Below are 20,199 nucleotides of genomic sequence, written 5' to 3'. Positions count from 1 at the left end.
ACATCTCCTTATAAGATGTGTACAGGATATATATGCTTTAATATATCGAAATATTCAATTATTTCGATTAATCAACCTTCATTAATTATTGAATTAGTAATTGGTCAGAGTTCAATGGACCACCCGGTATTTTAATTCATCGTACAACTTTGAATGCAAAGCCTGTCATTAACTCAAATATGTCAATGTCTTATTCAGTTGTATGTACAGGGTGAGAAATAAGTTTGTGAATATATTTTTTAGTATATAAATTCATTAAATACACTTTTGAGAAAATGATCAAATTGTTATATAAATTAATTAAAAGTAACTTTTGTTACAAATAGCTACCCTTTTACCAGATTACATACATTGGAAACGAAGGACCACTTGGGCAGAGGCAGCACAGGCCAAGTTGTTCACTTTTGAGGCCATCCATAGTACTCAAAATGACCGTGTTTTAGACAAGACCATTGACAACATCCCTTAGGAGCTGCATACCATCACCAGATGCCAGTTATCGCCTAGTTTCATTGTCTGGTCCGGTATTATGTCAGACGGAAGAAGATGTTCCTCACTTTTTTTGACGAAGGCGTGAAGATCAACCTACTTCTTCCTCTCTGTACTGTAATTCGAAAAAAAGTGGGTTTTTTTTTTCGATTTAATATATATTACAATTCCATCATTTTCACAAAAGTTTATGCTTATGACAAACATAAACACATAACTAAAACATATCTTTACGAACCTATGAAGTATAATTGTAAATTCGGATTTGTTCCATTTTTTGATTTTTGTGGTTAAGATTGTATATTTATTGAACACATATATATTTATATATTTTTTTTGGAGGGGAGGGGGTTTAGTTGTTTTAATTTTCCAGAAAAAATATTAAAAAATTAAAATTATTAGGGAAAAAATTTGAAATATTAAATTTTTTATAAAAAAAATTTAAAAATCCACACTTATTCACAAAAAAAAAATCTTTTGTTTGGAATAAAATTTAAAAATATACTTAGTAATTCTCAAAAAGATTTTTTTTGAAAAAAATTATAAATTTCACATCTGTTTACAAAAAATTTAATTTTCTTGTAAAAGCATAAATTTCTAAATTTGAGTGAGGAGGACTCAGCTCCTTCAGCCCACCCCTTGACGACGCCCCTGTTGACGTACCGTATATAAATCTATCATTGACAACCATGGCACATGAAATATTTCTTAAGATATAAATATAGAGGGCAATTATAAGAAAGTTAATAACTAAAACATGTAACTAGACATTTTTAAATGCATCTATCTCGTGGTCACATACTTGATCACGATTCTGCTCTTATATTAGCCCAAAATGATGTCATTTCCCCCTTCCCAATTTTTGTATACAAACTATCGAAATAATATTACTACAAAAGGATAGTTCGTAATTGTTGCTTCGTAGTTTCATTCACGTATTTTTATTGTACAAAAAAAAAAAGACGAAGCAAAACCGCCCACGTAATTATTTTGTTCCCCAAAACCGTATTGAAGGTCCTTTATTCTACGTTGATTCATGAGAGTATATAGTACAAGTATTAACCAAGCAGAGAAGGAGAAATAAAGCCATCCATCACATACCTAAGTCAACAATAACTGGGTCAGAATGGTAAGACATTATTTTGAATCCCTACCTATTTAAAAGTCAACCTTTTAGTTATCAATTTTATTCCAAAGGACGCGGGAGAATTTGAATATTATTTGAATTATAATTGTAAATATTATTTATTGGGGGTCAAGTCTTCTCATAGATTCAATGCTAGGAAGTTGTTGCCTCTTCGTGTGTGTACTTGTATTTAAGGTCATTTGAATTATGGAACGTTTGTTTATTATAGGGACACAATAACTTATTTTGAGCTGGCATATATAGTTTTTGAATATACTTCTTCACAATATGACTATTTTTATGTATAATTTATATTATTGTAGCTTATAACTACGCACAAGACCAGGAGCGTCCGCAGGGGGTGGGCTGGAGGGGCTGTCGATCCCTCAAATTAAGGAATGTTTGCTTATTACTAGAAAATTTTGAAATTTAATTTAATATTTCAACCTTCTTTCAAAAAATTTAATTTTTGTGAGCGCCTGTGGATTTTTGTAATTTTTTTTCAAAAAATTTAATACTTGAAATTTAATTTTTTTTGTTAATGCTATGGACTTTTGAATTTTTTGAGAATAACTATGGATTTTTGAAATTTTTTTCCAACAAATTTTAATTTTTTGTAAAGAGTTGTCAATTTTTAAAATTTTTTCGAAAAAATTTAATATTTGTAATCCTGCTGACGGCCCTGGAGACTGTCCCAGTTTCAAGTTAATGTTCCCTCACCTTCGACGTTTTCTGCGGGATTAATAAAAACAAACAATTCTTGTTAAACACATTTCTTTATCAGACATAGTACAGATGGGATGGAGGTCAAAATATATCGCGCGTATAAACAAGGAATGATTTATAACAAGATCTTCCTCATCGTCCCATTCTCCAAGGGTCTCATTCAGAAGATTTAAAAGCTCTAAGACGACAACAAAAGCCTTGAGAGGAAGCTTTGAAGCCACAAGGCCAAAAGCAGCGAATTTTTGTCACTGGTCAATGTTGCCTCTGTGTTCCTCCAACTGCAACTCCTTCTTGACTATGGGATGATGATTATATATATTTTTGGGGGACTGGGTTTTTGGATTTTTTTGTTTAAAAATTCCAAACATCCACCCACAGCTATTCATAAAAAAAATTAAATTTTCTGGATAAAAAAATTCCAGACGACCCTGACAGTGGATGATACCAAGGGGTGGCCATTTTGAGATTCAATTGTTTATATAAATATAAAAAGTCTTATTCTAAAACTAATTACACTTTTTGAGAATCTTGACAAAGTTCAACTTGTAAAAATTCGTTCACAATCCGCAGGGACACACTGTATTTTGCTATGTAATATTTGATAAAAATGGAAACTGCAAGTCATTGAGCACATCTTTGACACCTTAAATTATTACATATATATTGTGTAAAATATTTTTTACTTTTAAACCAAATACAAGAAAATATATAAAAAGTACAATTTTTTACTCATCATATTTGAGACGGTAGAAGGGGCCTAAAAATGGCCAATTTAAAACACAAAACCCATTTTTTCCTAATTAAAATGGACTGAAATGCTAAAATCAGTTTTTTAATTGTCCCCAGCAGAAAAAGTCTTTGTCTCAGAGGGAAAAAAAGGCATATTTTTACTCATGTATCCTAATGTATCAAAAATGGCCTGAGAGGCCTCAAAAATTGTCATAGTCAGTTTGTTAAAAGTAAATGGATCGTATCAGGGTAAAAAGGTAGCATAAGAGGTACCAAACCTAGCCAAAGTCTGTTTTTAATTGTCCCAGTAGGAAAAGTTTGTCTAAAGGAAGAGAAAAAAGACCCAATTTCAACCCATAAATCCCATTTTCAAATTTAAATGGCTTGTACCACGCCAAAAATGACTTGAGAGGCTTTAAACTTTGCCAAAGTTTGGTTTTAATTGTCCTTCCTGAAAAACTATTTGAAGGAAGAAAAACGTTGGCCAATTTTTAATCGTTAAATCCATTTTCAAATTTAAATGACTCGTACTACGGTAAAATGGCATATGAGAGCCAAGCATTGCTAAAGTCAGTTTTTAATTGTCTTCAGTAAAAATAGCCTTGTGTAGGAGGGAAAAATAGGGTAATATTGATCCATAAATCTCATTTTTACTGTAAAAATGGCTAGGGAGGCCTTAAATTTTGCCAAACTCTTTTTTTATTGTTTCCAGTGGACAAGGTCATTGTGTAGGGGGAGGAGGGATATTAACTAGAAAATGGTCAGTCTACTACGCACACATCCTTAAGGAATCTTTCCATTGATGATTTCACTAATTTTTGTATGAGTTCATAAATTGCACCAATATCTACATAGGTATAGATAAAGTTAGAAACCCACATTTTTTTTGTATAGGTATATTTGCACCTTATTTTGATTATATTTTAAATTATAATATGCGTAGATATATCCTCATATGATGTAACAATACCTCACTTACATAAATTCCAATTTACATCATGAAAATCACGAATATGTAATTGAAAGGCACAAATCCTTAGGTAATCATACACAGACACCTGTGGGTTTTTAGTTTCTTTTTTGTGTATATGCATGATTTACACTAGCCACCTGAGTAAACACACCTTCAACTTTAACCTACGCATGATATTGACGCGATGGGATCACTTTGATGCATGCTTATTAATTTAAAATGGATAGAAACACTTCAATATACCTATTTTCATGTACTTGCAGGCATCGTGGACTTTGGATTGGCCGGAATGGAATCGTTGGCGAACTCGTGAATATTATTCACCTCCTCTTTGGTATTTTCATCGAGCCCTCTCGAATAGAGACAATGACAATGTGATTGAAGGTTAAAAAACTTTTGAATTTCCCGCACAATCCTTCAAATATTTATCTTCCTAGATACAAAGAACCACATTTTGGAAATAGAAGGGATCGACTGGAAGATTCGTGAGAACGCCAATGTACATAAGACAACTAGTTACGATCTAGTAAATGATCGAACCGCAGCTGTACTTCGAAGAGGAGAGTCTTTCAATCTCGGAATAAAGTTTAGGAATACCCGATCCTTTGATATTAATAATGACAACGTTCGTCTATACCTTGAATTTGGTAAATGAATCTCTTGAGGGCTCAATTTTAAATTAGTATCTTTTTATTTAGGAATAAGACCGAGTTTGGCAAAGGGGACTCGAGTCATCATTGATGTTTCCACCAAAGATACTCGTAATACGTTCCGAGATAGTGTAGAGTACTGGTTTGCTCATTTTCTTAATACTGGTCCTAAAAGTTCCAGTGTGGAAATCGTCATTTATATCCCCTCTGATATTCCAGTTGGAATTTGGAGATTGAGTGTTTTAACGTGGTATGGCAAGGCAACAGAGATTTCTAATAAGTATGTGAGTAAGAACGAACCCATATACATTCTCTTCAATCCCTATAATAAGCATGACGAAGTCTATTTGGATAATGATATGGAGAGAGCAGAATACATCGAGGAAGAGGCGGGTAAAATATACGGAGGGAGTCATAACAAAGTTAAAGGCCGTCCCTGGATATATGGACAGTTTAGGGATTCTGTTCTTCCAGCCGTAATTCATCTACTTGATAGAGTAGCAAAAAGACTCAATGATACTGAGAGAGGACATGCAGTTCGGGTCGTACGGGCCATTTCTGCAGTTGTAAGTATGAAATATAGAATACAAGCAAAGGGTTACCTTAAATTGCTCGGGCCATGGAGAGAGTGTGAAATCACATTGACAAGGGTCATTGTGATTTCTTCTTAATGGTTAGAACCCTTCGGTGGGGGGGTGGGGGGTGAGCATTATAAAATAGAGTATGTGTATTATTATGAATTAAAAAAAAAAAAATGTTAAAACTTCAAATAGCATTAAAAATGCAGATAGATGAAAAGTCCAACTTTTTATTTTTGAAAAAATTGAGGAATCGAAATTCATGAAGAAATTTTTCTAAAAACTGTTTTGTACTAAATTTGAAAAAACAAAAAAAAACAAAGTACTTTGGGAAATTTATTACCATTGTAAAGAGGAACATAAACCTATCAAGATTTTTTTCGTACGTTTAAAAAGAAAAAAAGTTATGTGGAATAATGTGGTCGAAAGAAGAATCCTCAATAACTGGTTCATTTTTTCAAATGTTGCATAAAATTAAGTAATAAAATTGAAATACTATATTGTAGTGTTAAGTTATATAGTTTTATGTTCCAAATGCAAAGTTTTGTGCAATTTATTCGTAAAAATGGACGTTTCATTAGAAAAAAATCAAAAAAAAAATAATAATCAGAAAATGAGAGATATTTCAGTTAAACATCTATTTTTAAATGTCAAATTTATATGCAAACGAATCTTTGAACTAATTTCTACAAACTTGATTTTATCTACGAATCAAATAATCTATTGAAAATCCATTTTTCTTTGCACTAGAAAAAGACAAAACTGCAATTTCACCAATTTCTTCTTTTTTTGTGCCCATAACCTTTTTTGATTTCTAACAAATCTAGAAAACGTCATTATTCGTATTGTTGTTTTTGAGATGACAATCACTTTTTGATTTATAACTTAGCCCCTTATCTCTCCCCCCTCCCCCAAATCGGCATTCCATGCTCAAAAGAGGCACCCATCAAAAGTTTCAGCCTCCTTGTCCCAAGAGTGTGGACACATAAAAGACACACACACAAACTCTATTATCTATAAAAAAAGATGTTTGTTTAATCTACATAATCTGTCTTTTACATATACCAAAGATCAATTCCAATGATGACTTTGGAGTATTACAAGGTCGATGGGATGGAAATTATAGTGATGGCACAAGGCCTTTTGAATGGACTGGTAGTGTGGCCATATTGGAACAGTATATGCAAACATTTTCCCCGGTCAAATACGGGCAATGTTGGGTTTTTGCGGGTCTCGTAACCACAGGTTGCCATTATATTAGTACGTAATTGAAATGTTACTTTTTACACTTTTCTTTAGTTTGCAGAGCCATTGGAATCCCTTGTCGCGATGTAACCTGCTTCTTATCAGCCCACGATACGAATAAAAGTTTCAGTATTGATAAATTCTATGATGAGGAAGGGGAAGAGATCGGTGAAAATCCGGGGAATAGCGTTTCCTTAGGTTTACCACGAGATTCCATTTGGAATTTTCACGTTTGGAATGAGGTTTGGATGGATAGGAAAGTTTCTGAATACTCTGGTTGGCAGGTTATAGATGCTACACCGCAAGAAGAGTCTGATAGCATGATGCGTTGTGGACCAGCCCCTGTTCGTGCCATTAAAAGAGGGGACGTTGGAACGTCATTTGATGCGGATTTTATTTATAGTGCAGTTAATGCAGATATATTCCATTACATTCCAGACAAAAAGTCTGCCTGGCAATTCAGATTGGTCAACACGAACACTAGTCAGTAAGGGTCAATCATGAATGCATATGTAGTGACTCAACATAAAAGAAAGTTGAACAAAAATGAGATATGCTTGATTATATTTTATAAGCATAAAAGACGCAATATTTCATAGGCATAGTCCGGTTTGTTATGAGATTTTTAATTAAAATTGCGGGATGGGATCGAATCAGGGCAGCCAGCGAATTTTTCATCAATACCCCATACGTTGTAGCTATTTAAATCCCAAGATTTCAAAAAACCACACGGCTGCATGAATATTAATATAATTATTTATATATTATATCTTTATTCAAGAAATTTCTATGGATATTTGCAAACGGTAAAGCCTCCATTGATCATTAGGACAGTTTGCTGAATGTTTCAGGGAAAGTAAAGGCAAATTGACAGCTAATGGAATGATAGATGGTGCTGAAATGCTCTGGTTTTGGAATACTTTAGGATCTAACAACCTTAGTTTTCCATTTTTATCAAAATTAAATATCTTTCATATTTGATTATATAGCTATACTAAAACCTTTAAAAACTACTTTTTAACGGCTGATTACCCTGCTGTGATGATGCTCTTCCCTTAAAATAAACTTTGATAATATTTTTATGGTTACTTTGATAAATTATTCATATCAATTTATGTCAGTTCAGCTCACTACTGTTATTTTATCTTTAACAAAGAAACTCAACATTTTTTTGTACAATGATAATATCATAATATACATAACCATGTACCCTAAAGTTATCTGACTGAAGTTTAATATTAAGCTTTGCAACATATAGAAATTGTGAAATAGGTTTGGATAAAGAATCCCTTAACGTCTTGAAAATTACACTTACAACGAAACGGATTAAAATATACTCTTTTATAACGGTTTCAAATGTACAAAGTACAGGACTCTTTATACGCTTGAATCAAATAAGTAAATCAAATTGAAATTTTACATATGGCTTATTATATGCCATATAATATATACGATTATAGATTATATTATACATTTTCAAAACTAAAACCCAAGAACTTAAGATGATATGTAGAGCTCATGATATGGGGGGAAACCTCAATTACTGACAGCCCTGGTTGGAATGCCAAGAAGTGTTAACTATATTCTAGACTCTAAAGCAACGATTCTCAACCTTTTTATTACTGTTGAGCCCTATAACATTGAGGAGGAATAAAGAAAAACAATCTGTATGCATGATTATTCCAACTGTCTATAATTTTACGAATTTATCGTAGAGCCCTAAACAATGCACTATCAAGCACTGGAGCTTCAAAATGCTCCGGTTGGAAACTCCTGGTCTAGATAATGCAATTGATTTATCGAACTTTATTTGTCTCAAATATAGCCTTTCAAATATAATCAATCATAGTCTTGCTCTGCAATTATAACAAGGCACTTTTGCGATATTTAAGACCCATTTACACTAACTTAATTTAATTTTAAGTCAGCCAAAATGTAGTGACGTCACATTTTCTTAACTTATATTGAAGTGTAGTTGGTGCAGCTGGGTCTATGTGCAAATGGGTCTATGTGTAATTTAGAGTAATTCTAGTTGACTAAAAAAACAAAACTAGTTTATTAATATAAATTGAAGATATTTAATTAGTTGCAGAGTTCAAATACAATCCAGACTAATTTTTGAGACAGGTCACTTTCTTGCTCCGTGTGTGTTGATGAGCAACATATACATATGCATGTCTGTTAAGATATTTTTCTTATTTTTTTAAAAACAGTGTGGGACGACTACTGGTAACGAAGAAAGTTGGTCATTTGAGTGAGGATAGCGATGAAGACTTTTATGATTTGACCATGGAGTACAAGCCAAAAGAGGGTAGTATTTCTGAGAGAAACACAATGATTCGTGCTCTAAGGATTTCTGGAGGAGAGACTTCAGATATTCGAAGATTCCCTGGAATTCAAAACAATGATGTATTCTTTCAAATAATTAATTTAGACCAAGGAGTCTACGGGGAAGTCTATGCAGCCTCTCTTTATGTTCATGTAAGATCCTTAGGCCCGGTTGCAAGTCACTACATTCAAGCGAGTTGGTGCAACTGGGTCTTTTATATAAATCTTTGTAATTTGCGTTTATTACTAAAATAACTATTTCTAAAGAATCAAGCAAAAGAGGATCGTACGTTAGACCTGATCATGTCCACCTCCTCTGTATTTTATACGGGAAACTTGGCACAGCTTATTAAAAAAGCCCATGAAAGCTTCGTCCTCAAAGCACATGAACGTAAATGTCAATCTTTTCTCTCCTATTTTAGAATATTATTTTTGATTACATTCTTTCTCAATAGGTGAAACCTTCTCACTCACTGTGGATCCTGCCGACTACATGCCAAAGACTGTAGAGTACTGCATCTTTGTGAATCATTTCACAGTCCGAGTAGAGGAAACGGGACAAACATGGATGGAAGAAGATGATTTCATTCTGGATAAACCAAAATTAAGTATTCGGATTGAGCCAGAGCTTCCTCGACTCTATAGGGATTTTACTTTAATCATATCATTTACAAATCCTTTGAATAACGACTTATCCAAATGCGACGTTACTATTGAGGCCCCAGGGATCATAGCCTCAACAAAAAGGAAATTCAGGTTTGCTCGTTATAAAAATTATTGATATGGTTGTATCGGTCCTAAAGACAGGATTTGAAATCCTGTGCTTGCTATATATCTATGACAAAGTTCTAAATTGTAAAGCGCCCTCTGCAATGCATTATTTTCACTATATTAGGTTAAGTAAAAAGTTCTGAGCGTTTTTCGCTATTGTCTTTAGTGAGCTATATCTCACGATTAATCTGTTGGATAAAAAAAAAAGCTTAAAGTATGTTTAAAGATTAAGCGTACGCTTAATAAAAAAATCATTTACATTTTTGTGTTTGGTGAAGCCATTTGTGCGTTACAGCGTTCCAAAATGGAAGTAAAAAAGAGATCATTCGATACATTCTTCACTATCACAAGGACCAAGGTGGAAAGCCAGATAAAAAAATGTGTGCTGTTTATGTAATCAATACAGTATCGAATTCAACAGCTAAGCTATGGTTCCAAAGATTCTGTTTTGTAAATATGGACGTCGAAGATGAGGCACGCTCTGGTAGGTCCAATATTAAAAATGTAGATAAAATAATGGAAATTGTCGAGTTGGACCCGAATGTAATTACATATTCCATTGCCCAGGAACTGAAGATTAGTCAGACAGCGTTTGGAATCATCTAAATCGGATAACTCTGCTAATGTTATTGTCAAAATATAGTGAAAGACGGTCAGAACTTTTACTTCCCCTATTATTATAGCAACGCCATTTTTCATAATTCAGCCCTATTTCTTGTTCTTATAAATATTAGATCCTTAATTAGAAAGATGTTAATTGATGAAGACGTCATTTAGCAAAGATTGTTATCTTGGATGACTTTTACGTCATATTTGCAAAGGTTAGGATGGGACCGGGCCGGTCGTACATTTTTTGGGACCGTTACATCCTTAGTTATTGCTCTTTGAATTTAAAACATTCACTTATATATCTAGAATGATTGCTGCAAACGAAAAGGTTGATATCCCTATCACTCTACGGGCCAAGAAATCTGGAATCACAACTGCCGTTGCTACTTTTAATTCCAGGGAACTCTACGATATCAATGGAACGAAAAAAATTCACATTGTATCTTAACTCAAAACGTATTATAGAAATAGTTTCCCTACTTAACAGCCTAAAAAAACATTGGACAAATACTCAATTACCGCTGTCACTCAAAAACTATCATAACTAGGGATGTGAAAATTGTCTATATCCTAAATGATTGTAAATTAAAAAGAAAAGTACAGAGTGCGTAACCAAAATCTGAACAAATGTTATTACTAGCATATTTGATCAAATATCTCATGATCAATGTGAGATAGAAACTTGAAATTTTATTTTATAAATGATCATATAATTAGGTTATAATTTATTTAATATGATTCCATTAGCTGCAACAACAGCCTCCAAGGGTACTTAAGACGGAGCAAGCCTTTTTGATATAGATCTCATCATGCTTGGTCGAATTATTATTTTATTTTATTTACAAAAGTTGTAAATTTATATATTTTGTAGAGAACCAACGAAGAAAGTAATTTTTCGGAAGATTTTAATTACTCTCACTAGAAACCTTTATTTTGCTTCTTCACAAAGTATAGCAGAAATGTTTTTATAAGCCATTAAAAACGGATGGACTTTTTGTAAAAGAAGTCCATCAGTTAAAAAGAAAACGCTGAAATCGACCTTGGGCGATGATTTTTTATTAAAATGAGAGATCTGTTTGGACCAAATCTCGAATATTCTGGAAGCTCTTTATTTTTAGTCGGCGATATTATGATAGTTTTTAAAATGTCTCGGTAATTGAGTAATTACTCTGTGTATTTAGCCGTGTCAGGAGGATTTCCTTTGAATATTTTAGCCTTTTACGTATTGGCCTTTTGACATTTTCGCCTTGAAACGTTTTTGCATAGTGTTGCTTTAGCCCCGAGGTGTTTTCGCCTTGTACTGTTTAGCTTTGTTACGTAACCATTGCAAAAAATCATTAGCATTTATATGCAGTCCATTTCTTCATCGAAATGCTATGAAGTTGCAAGATAATTTACTGATGAGGCACAGGGAGGGAAGTGCAAGTGAAGGGTCGAAGCGAGCACAGCAAAATTTATGATTGTGATGACGAATAAGTTAATCAAGTATGTTGATATATAATATAAATATATCATATTCACAAATGCATGTAGACTTCCATGGACGAGGTCCCCATCTTGATCTTGATCCATAACTCTAGGACAATCCTTGATGGAAGTAGAGATTTCTTTATCTCTTTATGGCATTTTGATAAAGAAATGGACTGCATATGATTGCTAATTATTCTTTGCAACGGAACGTAGCAGTAACCTTCCGTGGTTCCTTCCCAATGCTTTGAAACCTGCATATTATTTATATATAATTAAGTAAGGGTTGAAAAATTGTTATTGCCTAGCTTGTTTACATTTTTGTTTATAATTTCTCAAAGCTGGAATACAAGGGTAAAAATTCAAAACAAATATATAGCTTAGAGAAAGTAATATTCCTTCTATTATTATCCAATGCAAAAAAGTCTCAAGGCGAAACAGTGCAAGGCGAAACCACCTCAAGGCGAATACATATTAGGCAAAAACGTAAAATACAATAATGTTCAAGACGAATCCTCCTAGAACCGTATTTAACATAATTAGACTCTTTCATATCTTTATATTTATAGACTTAACCAATTCTCGAATTCAGTCATTTAAAGTAAGGCTTTAAATCCAATAAATTAATTATGTATATTTACTAAATGATGCAATTTGATTTAAGTCCTGGATTCAAATATGAGTGCTCCTAGTCCTGACTCAGATTTGAGTCACGAGTGATTTTGCGTTTTACCGGGAAATATTTAGTAATCGTTTTTGAGTCTCCAAACGAGCAATTACTTTTTATTTTGAACTCAAAAATAACTGCTCTGCAATGCCATAGGATTCATTATTCACTTTCCCCCTATCGTGTACTAGCTTAGTGGTTCTCAAATAGGGGAACGCGTACCCCTTAGGGTACAATAGAGGCTCTCCAGAGGGTACTTGAGTTTTTGAGAGAATATTTTAATACTGGTATATAACTCAAGGGAATCTGCAAGATGTATAAATGAATTTTTGTTTTTACTAGAAAAATTTAAGTTTTGTAATTTTTTTTAAAAATATTTTTTTTTTGTAAACAGCTGTGAATTTTGAATTTTTTTTCCAAAAGTGACATAATTTTTTGAGGATAGATATGAATTTTTTTAAAATTTTTTACACAAAAATTTTTATTCTTTGATTTTTTTCCCCCCCATCCTCCAAAATATAATCCTGGTTACGCACCTCTCACTGAAGCTAAAAATAGTTAAGGAGTACTCTGTCAAATAAATATTTTACAAGTCGTACATCACTAAAAAAAGGTTGAGAATCCCTGTACTAGCTGTACTTTTCAATGAGAATGATAAAAAAGGATGGCGGGGAGTAATGGGTCGAGGGGGAAATGCTAGGGGCTAAAAGGACGGGAGAGTTCCCATGTCGACTATATTTATAAACAAAGTGGAATAATTGGTAGAAAAAGAGGCTCAAGTCATAATTGACTTGAATAAATAAACTGATTAAAATAATGCAGCAATTTCATCTATTTGCTCACCTTATAGAATTTTAATTATAGCGTTCTTTAGCATATTTACGTTAGGGTGGGCTCAAAGTCTCCAACTTTGTACAAAATACCTTAACCTTTTTTTTTTGTACTGTGTGTTTAAGAACTCAATTAAATATGTTTGTGTAATTTCTTTGAAATATATTAATATAAGAATCCAATTTTATGGATACTGAATTATTTTATTAGATATCTATTGGAGAACTAAGTATTTAGATTAAATCCGGCCCTAAAATTAAACATATTACTATTTACAGATTGCCAATAAAGTATATAAACAGAGCTCAAAGATGATATCCGCATTTTCTATGCAATAAGCAAAATAAAATTAGTAATTTTTAATATTTTTATATCAAATTAAAAACAAAATAATTGTAGGTCATGTGTCATGAGTCTTAGTCAATATAATTGCACTCAGCCTCAATCACGGCATCAATACGGCCTCTGAATCCCTGGGCATGAATGCGAAGTGCTTCTTAATAACAGTCACCAGACCTGCCTTAGTTGTATGGGACGTCTATTAGTGTATGCCTCAAGGCCCCAGACAAAATAGTCTATCAGATTAAGATATGGGGTGCCGGGGGATCAAAAATCTGGTCGGTTTGCATCCTGTTATACTGGCATTTGAGATCGTCGTTAACTGTCTTGTCACAGAAGTCAAGTTCCTTTCAAGTTCAGACAATGGGACTCATTGGAGACCGGTCAATTATGTTGCGCATCTTATCGATGAACTCCGCGTCTCTGACCTTCCTGGATCCCTTCTGTGGCCTTCTAATAGTCCTTAGGGGGATCTTTGATCATCTAGTTTCTTCTTGGCATCCTGGATGTAATGCTTTGTCAGCCCAGTGATGTTACAGATGTCATGGTTGCTGATTTGTTCTCAATGATTAATTAAACACTTTACTACGTTGGATCTGTGAACTGAATCTCCAACAGCTTCGAGTATCGTTCTTCCATTGTGACGAAATTAGACTGAATGAATGTTTTTTTTTGTATGTATATTACGCGGGATTGAGAATAAAGTTGATTTGATCTTCGAGCTCTGTATAGGAAATTTTTTTGAAATTCTCAATCTCATCCATTTTTTGGTAAAACCATAATCAATAGTAACTTTTGCGAAAAAAATATATTAATAGGATAATCATTGTACATTAGTTTAAGTTCATACATTGATAAAAAAACAGAAAAAAATATTAGACATACTCAAAAACCCAAAAAGGAGATTGTTAGAGCTTTTGTGTCCTTTTTTCCAAAAATGTATTGCCTTTGTTCTCAAAGTAAATATTAGTATAGATATATATGTTCATTTGGTCCTATACGCATTACCAAAAAAGTTTTAGAGTTGTACGTCAAAATGGAAGAATTTTTTTGGGCACCTGTCTCAAGCCAACATACGTATTTATTTTTAAAGAAAAATAATGGTAGGGAGAAAATCTCTGTTTTATATTCCTTTCATACTTATTAGCGTTTCTCTTTCGGGATCCCAATTTCCCGGGATTTTTCAGGTTTTAATACGTCGGGAAATTTCTGGGAAATACCGAATTTAATTGTCACAATACGAAGTTTAATTGTAATGAAATATAACCCATTAACCCATATAACCCATCTATTTCGTCAATTATTATTTAATTATTTTTGTGTTGAAGGTCAAATCGAGTTCCGGAATTAAAAAAAGCTGGACCTGGTGTGTCTAAAAAACAAAACGAACACTATTTTTGATAATGATAAAAACGAATAACATGAGAGTTTAGAATACATTATGGGCAGGACTAAAGGTTTAAAAAAGGTGACCAAACGTAACTCTTAGATTCTGTAGATTTCTTGGAGTACTGATTTCTTTTTTTCCGAAGTAAGATGTCGCTTTTTATGAAACCAGTACAAATGACGTCCCTTTCTACGGCTTACCTCACTAACATCAAAAATGAGACTGTATTTTGTTGTCAGCTATCGATATTTCTGCTTTTTATCCCCTGTGAAGTTTAATAAGTGGAGACGTGATCTCTGCTTCTCTACTTAGTAAGGACTGATTAGTTTATTCAGCGAGCAATATAGTGAGTGCTCTCTGGTTTATTATACAAGAGGTGGGTACATAGGCTACATATGTACAAACAAGGAGATCCTCTACAAGATCCCTAATCAGAGTTCTGAACGTTGATTGATAGAATTAGCTCTTGTTAAGCTCTGAACAATTCCTATCCTATTTTTAAATCATAGGGACTGAGTGATGTAGAAAAATAGTCCATAGGGCACCCTCTATTCAATCAAAACCAGATAGGATATCAAATTTTAAAAACAAAGAGGAAGGCCAATGTCTGTTAAAAATTAAAACACTCAAAATACTTGTGTGGGAGCGTCCTCATCATTTTAGAAGAGCGATAAAATTGCTCGAATTTTACCGCCAACTCCTTCTTGTGTGAAGATACCATTGAATTTTTTTTATATTTTCATGTAGTAAATTGACATAAGATCTCCAAATCTCACGCAAGCATAAGTTCACCAACATGAGAAACCTTTGTTCAAGCTCACACTAATTATCATGCTTAATTGGATGATAGTGCACGAAACCTGATAAATACATGTCCCCTAAGAGAGTGGTTCCCAAACTTTTGTGCCTAAGGCACAGCAAAGGACAAATAAAAATTCCTTGACACACCTATTTTAATTAAACTAATCCTTTGTATTATTTCAAGCTATTGCAAATATTGTATGCTTGTCACAAATTGTGACAACAAACACTTGAACTTGCAATATATTGAATTTAATTGAAATCTTAAAGTGATCTCAAATTCAAATACACCTATATGAGTGAAAAAATGAGCACTGCTCATTTTTAATTCAGCGGGAGCCCGCTCAGAATTTCTTGAGCGGACTAATGCCCTGCATTTTATAATTTTTTGAGTCATTATCATCGTTTCAAATTCTATCGTCATCCGGAGGTAAGATCCGGATGTTAAGCAGTCCCTATAATTCCATAGTTATGAAACTTGTTTAAGCTACCAATTGATTTTGGACCATTGGTTTCTTTTACTATGAAAGGTTGCTTGATGCAATAAAAGTAACTACGTGTGTCTCTCATGACGCATGCAGCATGTTTTTTTCCTTTGCATAATTCACCCTGTACATTCTCCTTTCACCAATTGGTTTTAGTAGGTTTTGGTAGTATCAAGGATAATAGAAATACAGGATTGTGCCATTATGTAATCGGGCTTTACCAGAGTTTTCATTTTTATGTACTGTATGGACTCCTGGGCAAGACAAACAGATTTTGACGTCATAGAGTATAACAGCAGTACTCTAAAAGTAATTGTCTAGGAAGCAGACTCTTAGTAACAGTTATACTCTTTGACGTCACTCTTAAAAAGTGTGGTGGAAGTCTAAAATCAGTTGGAAAAGCGTTATATTATAACCTTGTATTTCTTTTAACCATGATATATACCTATATTTTTTATTATTTTTGGTATTTGTATAATTTTGCCGTAAGGCGGCTCCACACTCTGTTGGGTATGAAGAAATTAAAAATATATATTTTATGTGCAAGAAGACATGCCAGTCTGTAGTTTGTTCTAGTTTTTAAACTGGTTGTGTATTTAAAATGGTGCCTTTTCAGAAAAAGATTCACAGCGCCCTCTATATAAATTACATCCCCGTATACATTATATTAAAAACTATTATCATTTAGGGAATTGTATTATTTTGCCGCAAGGTGGCTCCACTCTATGTTTCTCTGTTGACAAACATATATAAGTAAACAACGATATATGCAAGGTTAATAGAAATACAAGGTCATACCATAATCCATGTACGACTGATGTTTGACTTCCACCACGCTTTTAATATTGACGTCATAGTAAATGAGTGGTTGCATGTTTGGTCGAAGTCTGTTTTTCTTTTCCAACATTCTGTACGATACATTAAATTGAAAATTGTAGTAATAGTGACGTCATAGACAATGAGTGGTTGTGTGTTTTGTCAAAATCTGCTTGTCTTGCCCAGCAGTCAGTACATTACATCAGATTGAAAATGTTAGCAAGCCCGATTACATGATGGTGTAACCTTGTATTTCTATTAACCTTGGATATATGCTACTCTTAGTAACAGTTATACTCTTTGACGTCACTCTTAAAAGCGTGGTGGAAATCAAACGACAGTCGGAAAAACGCTACGGTATAACCTTGCATTTCAATTAACTTTGGGTAGAATAAGCTTAAAACGTATGATTTCTTCTACTTAATACATAAATTTAACAGTATTTGTTATATATTAACGAGATCCCAATATTTCCGGGGATCCCGTTTTAAGACAACTTCCCGGTAAGTGAGATATATAGATGTAAGTATTCCTTAGCAGATATCTATATAGAGTGTATATTACATATATTATATATGTATGTATAAAATGAACATATTAAAGACGTATGTGCGAGACCTATTTTCAGAGATCTACTTACATTTATAATATATGTGCAGTGTCAACATTATAACAATCTTAAAAAAATTATTGTAAGTTGAAAATCCTATAGATATAGTTTTATAAGGAAGATTAAAGTAATTGATGATTCTTTATCATTTATTAATATATTTTGCTATATTATATATACAAATCAAGATTTTAGAAAGCTATGGTGATGGACAACATAAAAGTGAAGGTGCATGAGATTTGCTAGTGCTTTGGGCATCTGGAATGAATAGGTACATAACATTTTCCGTAAACATTTGGATATGAGAAAGCTACTCGCAAGATGGGTTTCGCAATTGCTCACGCATAACCAATAACGAAATCGTGTGCATCTCTTCCAGAAGAATCTGCAGGACTTTAAGCGTCGTTGCATAACTGTGGATAAACATGGATACATGACTACACTCCTGAAACTAAACAATGGGTTATCAAGGTAGAATCTGTGCTAAAAAAGACCGTTTCTTCGGATGCAATTTTATAGCGTCTATCTATTGGATTCACAAGGAATAATCCTGAGTGACTATCTGGAAAAGGGTGGTAAAACTATTACAAGTTCATGCCATTCATCGTTATTAGACCGTTTTAATTCCAACTACAAGAAAAACAGCCGCGATTGGTCCACAAAAACGTCGTTTTCTATCACGTCAATACAACTGCTCGTTTAACATCCCCCCTATTCTTCAGACTTAGTTCCCTTAGACTACTATTGGTTTCCAAATTTGAAGAAATGGGCGGGGAGAAACATAGGTGAGTGCAAAAACGAATAGCTATTTTTGAGACTTAGACAAATCCAATTATTTGGAAGGGATCAAGAAAATGGAGCAGCATTGGAAAAATATATAAGGTTTACTCGAAACAATTAAGTTGTTTTTGTTGTTGCAGGAACAAACGACCCTCATACATTCTGTAAATTCTTCATCAGAGAAGAATATCACCTGGTTGCCATTATGTCTAAGGTCATAAAATAGAACCCTTCATAGGGAATTATTGATGCTTTTGGGTCAAGAATGGCCTCTCCTCAAACCTCTTTGACATCCTCCCTGTAGCCTTGGCCACAATTGACATGGTATTCTTTTCTTACAAAAAACAAACAAAACCCCTAAATGAAAACAGTCTCTGCGAGATGCTGCCATATTTGCCTATATATCGAGTAATTCGTCCTAACTGGTGAAATGAACGACAACGGTGGCGTGACAAAACATAACAGAAACCAAAAAAATTCAATACTGGCTCATACGTCGTGTTGAGTGACGAGTGACTTAAACCCGGGTTACCACAACTATCATTCATGTACACGTTTCAGTGTGTTTATAGGTATATACAGGGTGGGCCAGATAAATTGGAAACTAATATATTGGGCTTTTATAAGTTGTGCGATAAAAATTCTTTTAGTTCCGAATAGTGTGTTGTTAATAAACAATTTAAAAAAAAAGTCAGTCAAAATTTAAAGATGGAGCAGACCAGAAGAACCGTTATATGCAAATTGTGTCACGCAAGGTTCACTTTTCATGAAATTATCAATCGTCTCAAGTACTGGAAAAGAACAGTTAACCGGATTTGCCAAAAATTTGACGCCGAGGGGAAGATCTAAAGAAAACATAACAAAATGAGAGGTGACAAAAAACGATCCGCCGGTTCGTGGTGGGACTCAAAAAGTCAATCGATGGAAATCCGACCACTCCTTTTGCCAAGCTCGCAAAGACCAGAAACTTGAGCAAGACGACCATCAAGAGAACCATCAGTATGGACCTGGAATTTCTATCTAGGATCAGGGCTGTCAAACATTTACTCACTGAGGACAACAAGGACACCAGTCCGATTGAAGGCAACAAAATCATCAACTCGATGAATTAAATGGAAAATTCTTGATATTTTGTCAGACTAACACATTTTCATGGTTGAATGCTCATCCAACTACAAGAACGACAGATGGATCTGTTGAATCCCTTCTGAGGTACACGCCGTCATGAAGACGAAGAAGCCAGTTGGAACCATGATCCTCATGTACATCAAGGTGCTTGAGGATGGGTCAATTCCTTGGGTGGTTGGAGTAGCCCTAAGAACAAATTATACCCTCCAAAAAGACAGTGCAACGACTCACAATGCCAAAAAAGTGCAAGGATGTTTAGACCATAAAATTACCTCACTTTTGGCTTCTGGATTTTTGTCCTAAAAACAGCGCGGACCGGAACCTATGAGATTTTATCTCTAGAGGAGGGTTGAGCATGAGGTATGTGCCAATTATCATTCGTCTGTAGACCCCCTGAAGAAGTCCATTACCCGCTCAATGAAAAGGCTGCATATGCACGAGGTCGCCAGGCCTGCCGCCAAAGCTTCACACGTATAGTCAATCCAAATCGGAGTAACTGAGTTTAAAACTAAAAGTGTCTACTGAACCGTTATTTTGTAGAGAAAACAGCGAGTACAATTTGGACAGGTTGCAGAAATGGGAGCATCGTTGGATGATGTGTGCAGGGATACAAGGAAACTATGTTGAAAAATTCGGAAAAATGATTTGTATCTTTGTTAGGTAG

At 33.9% G+C, this 20,199-nt stretch overlaps 1 protein-coding gene across 1 annotated transcript; it reads left to right on the top strand.

The window, feature by feature from the left end:
* The first annotated feature begins 1,489 nt into the window (after positions 1 to 1,489).
* Positions 1,490 to 12,336, top strand: LOC121131980 (hemocyte protein-glutamine gamma-glutamyltransferase). Its single transcript, XM_040727402.2, has 10 exons — positions 1,490 to 1,618; positions 4,307 to 4,427; positions 4,481 to 4,690; positions 4,742 to 5,259; positions 6,342 to 6,516; positions 6,571 to 7,003; positions 8,730 to 8,997; positions 9,112 to 9,235; positions 9,300 to 9,600; positions 10,531 to 12,336. Exons 1-10 carry the CDS (start codon positions 1,616 to 1,618, stop codon positions 10,670 to 10,672), a joined length of 2,295 nt encoding a protein of 764 aa, XP_040583336.1. The 5' UTR covers positions 1,490 to 1,615; the 3' UTR covers positions 10,673 to 12,336.
* Positions 12,337 to 20,199: the final 7,863 nt, after the last annotated feature.

This window comes from Lepeophtheirus salmonis, chromosome 1, assembly GCF_016086655.4.
Source record: "Lepeophtheirus salmonis chromosome 1, UVic_Lsal_1.4, whole genome shotgun sequence".
NCBI lineage: Eukaryota > Metazoa > Arthropoda > Copepoda > Siphonostomatoida > Caligidae > Lepeophtheirus > Lepeophtheirus salmonis.
Note: the sequence above shows the minus strand (reverse complement) of the source record. Positions and strands in the feature narration are given on the sequence as shown.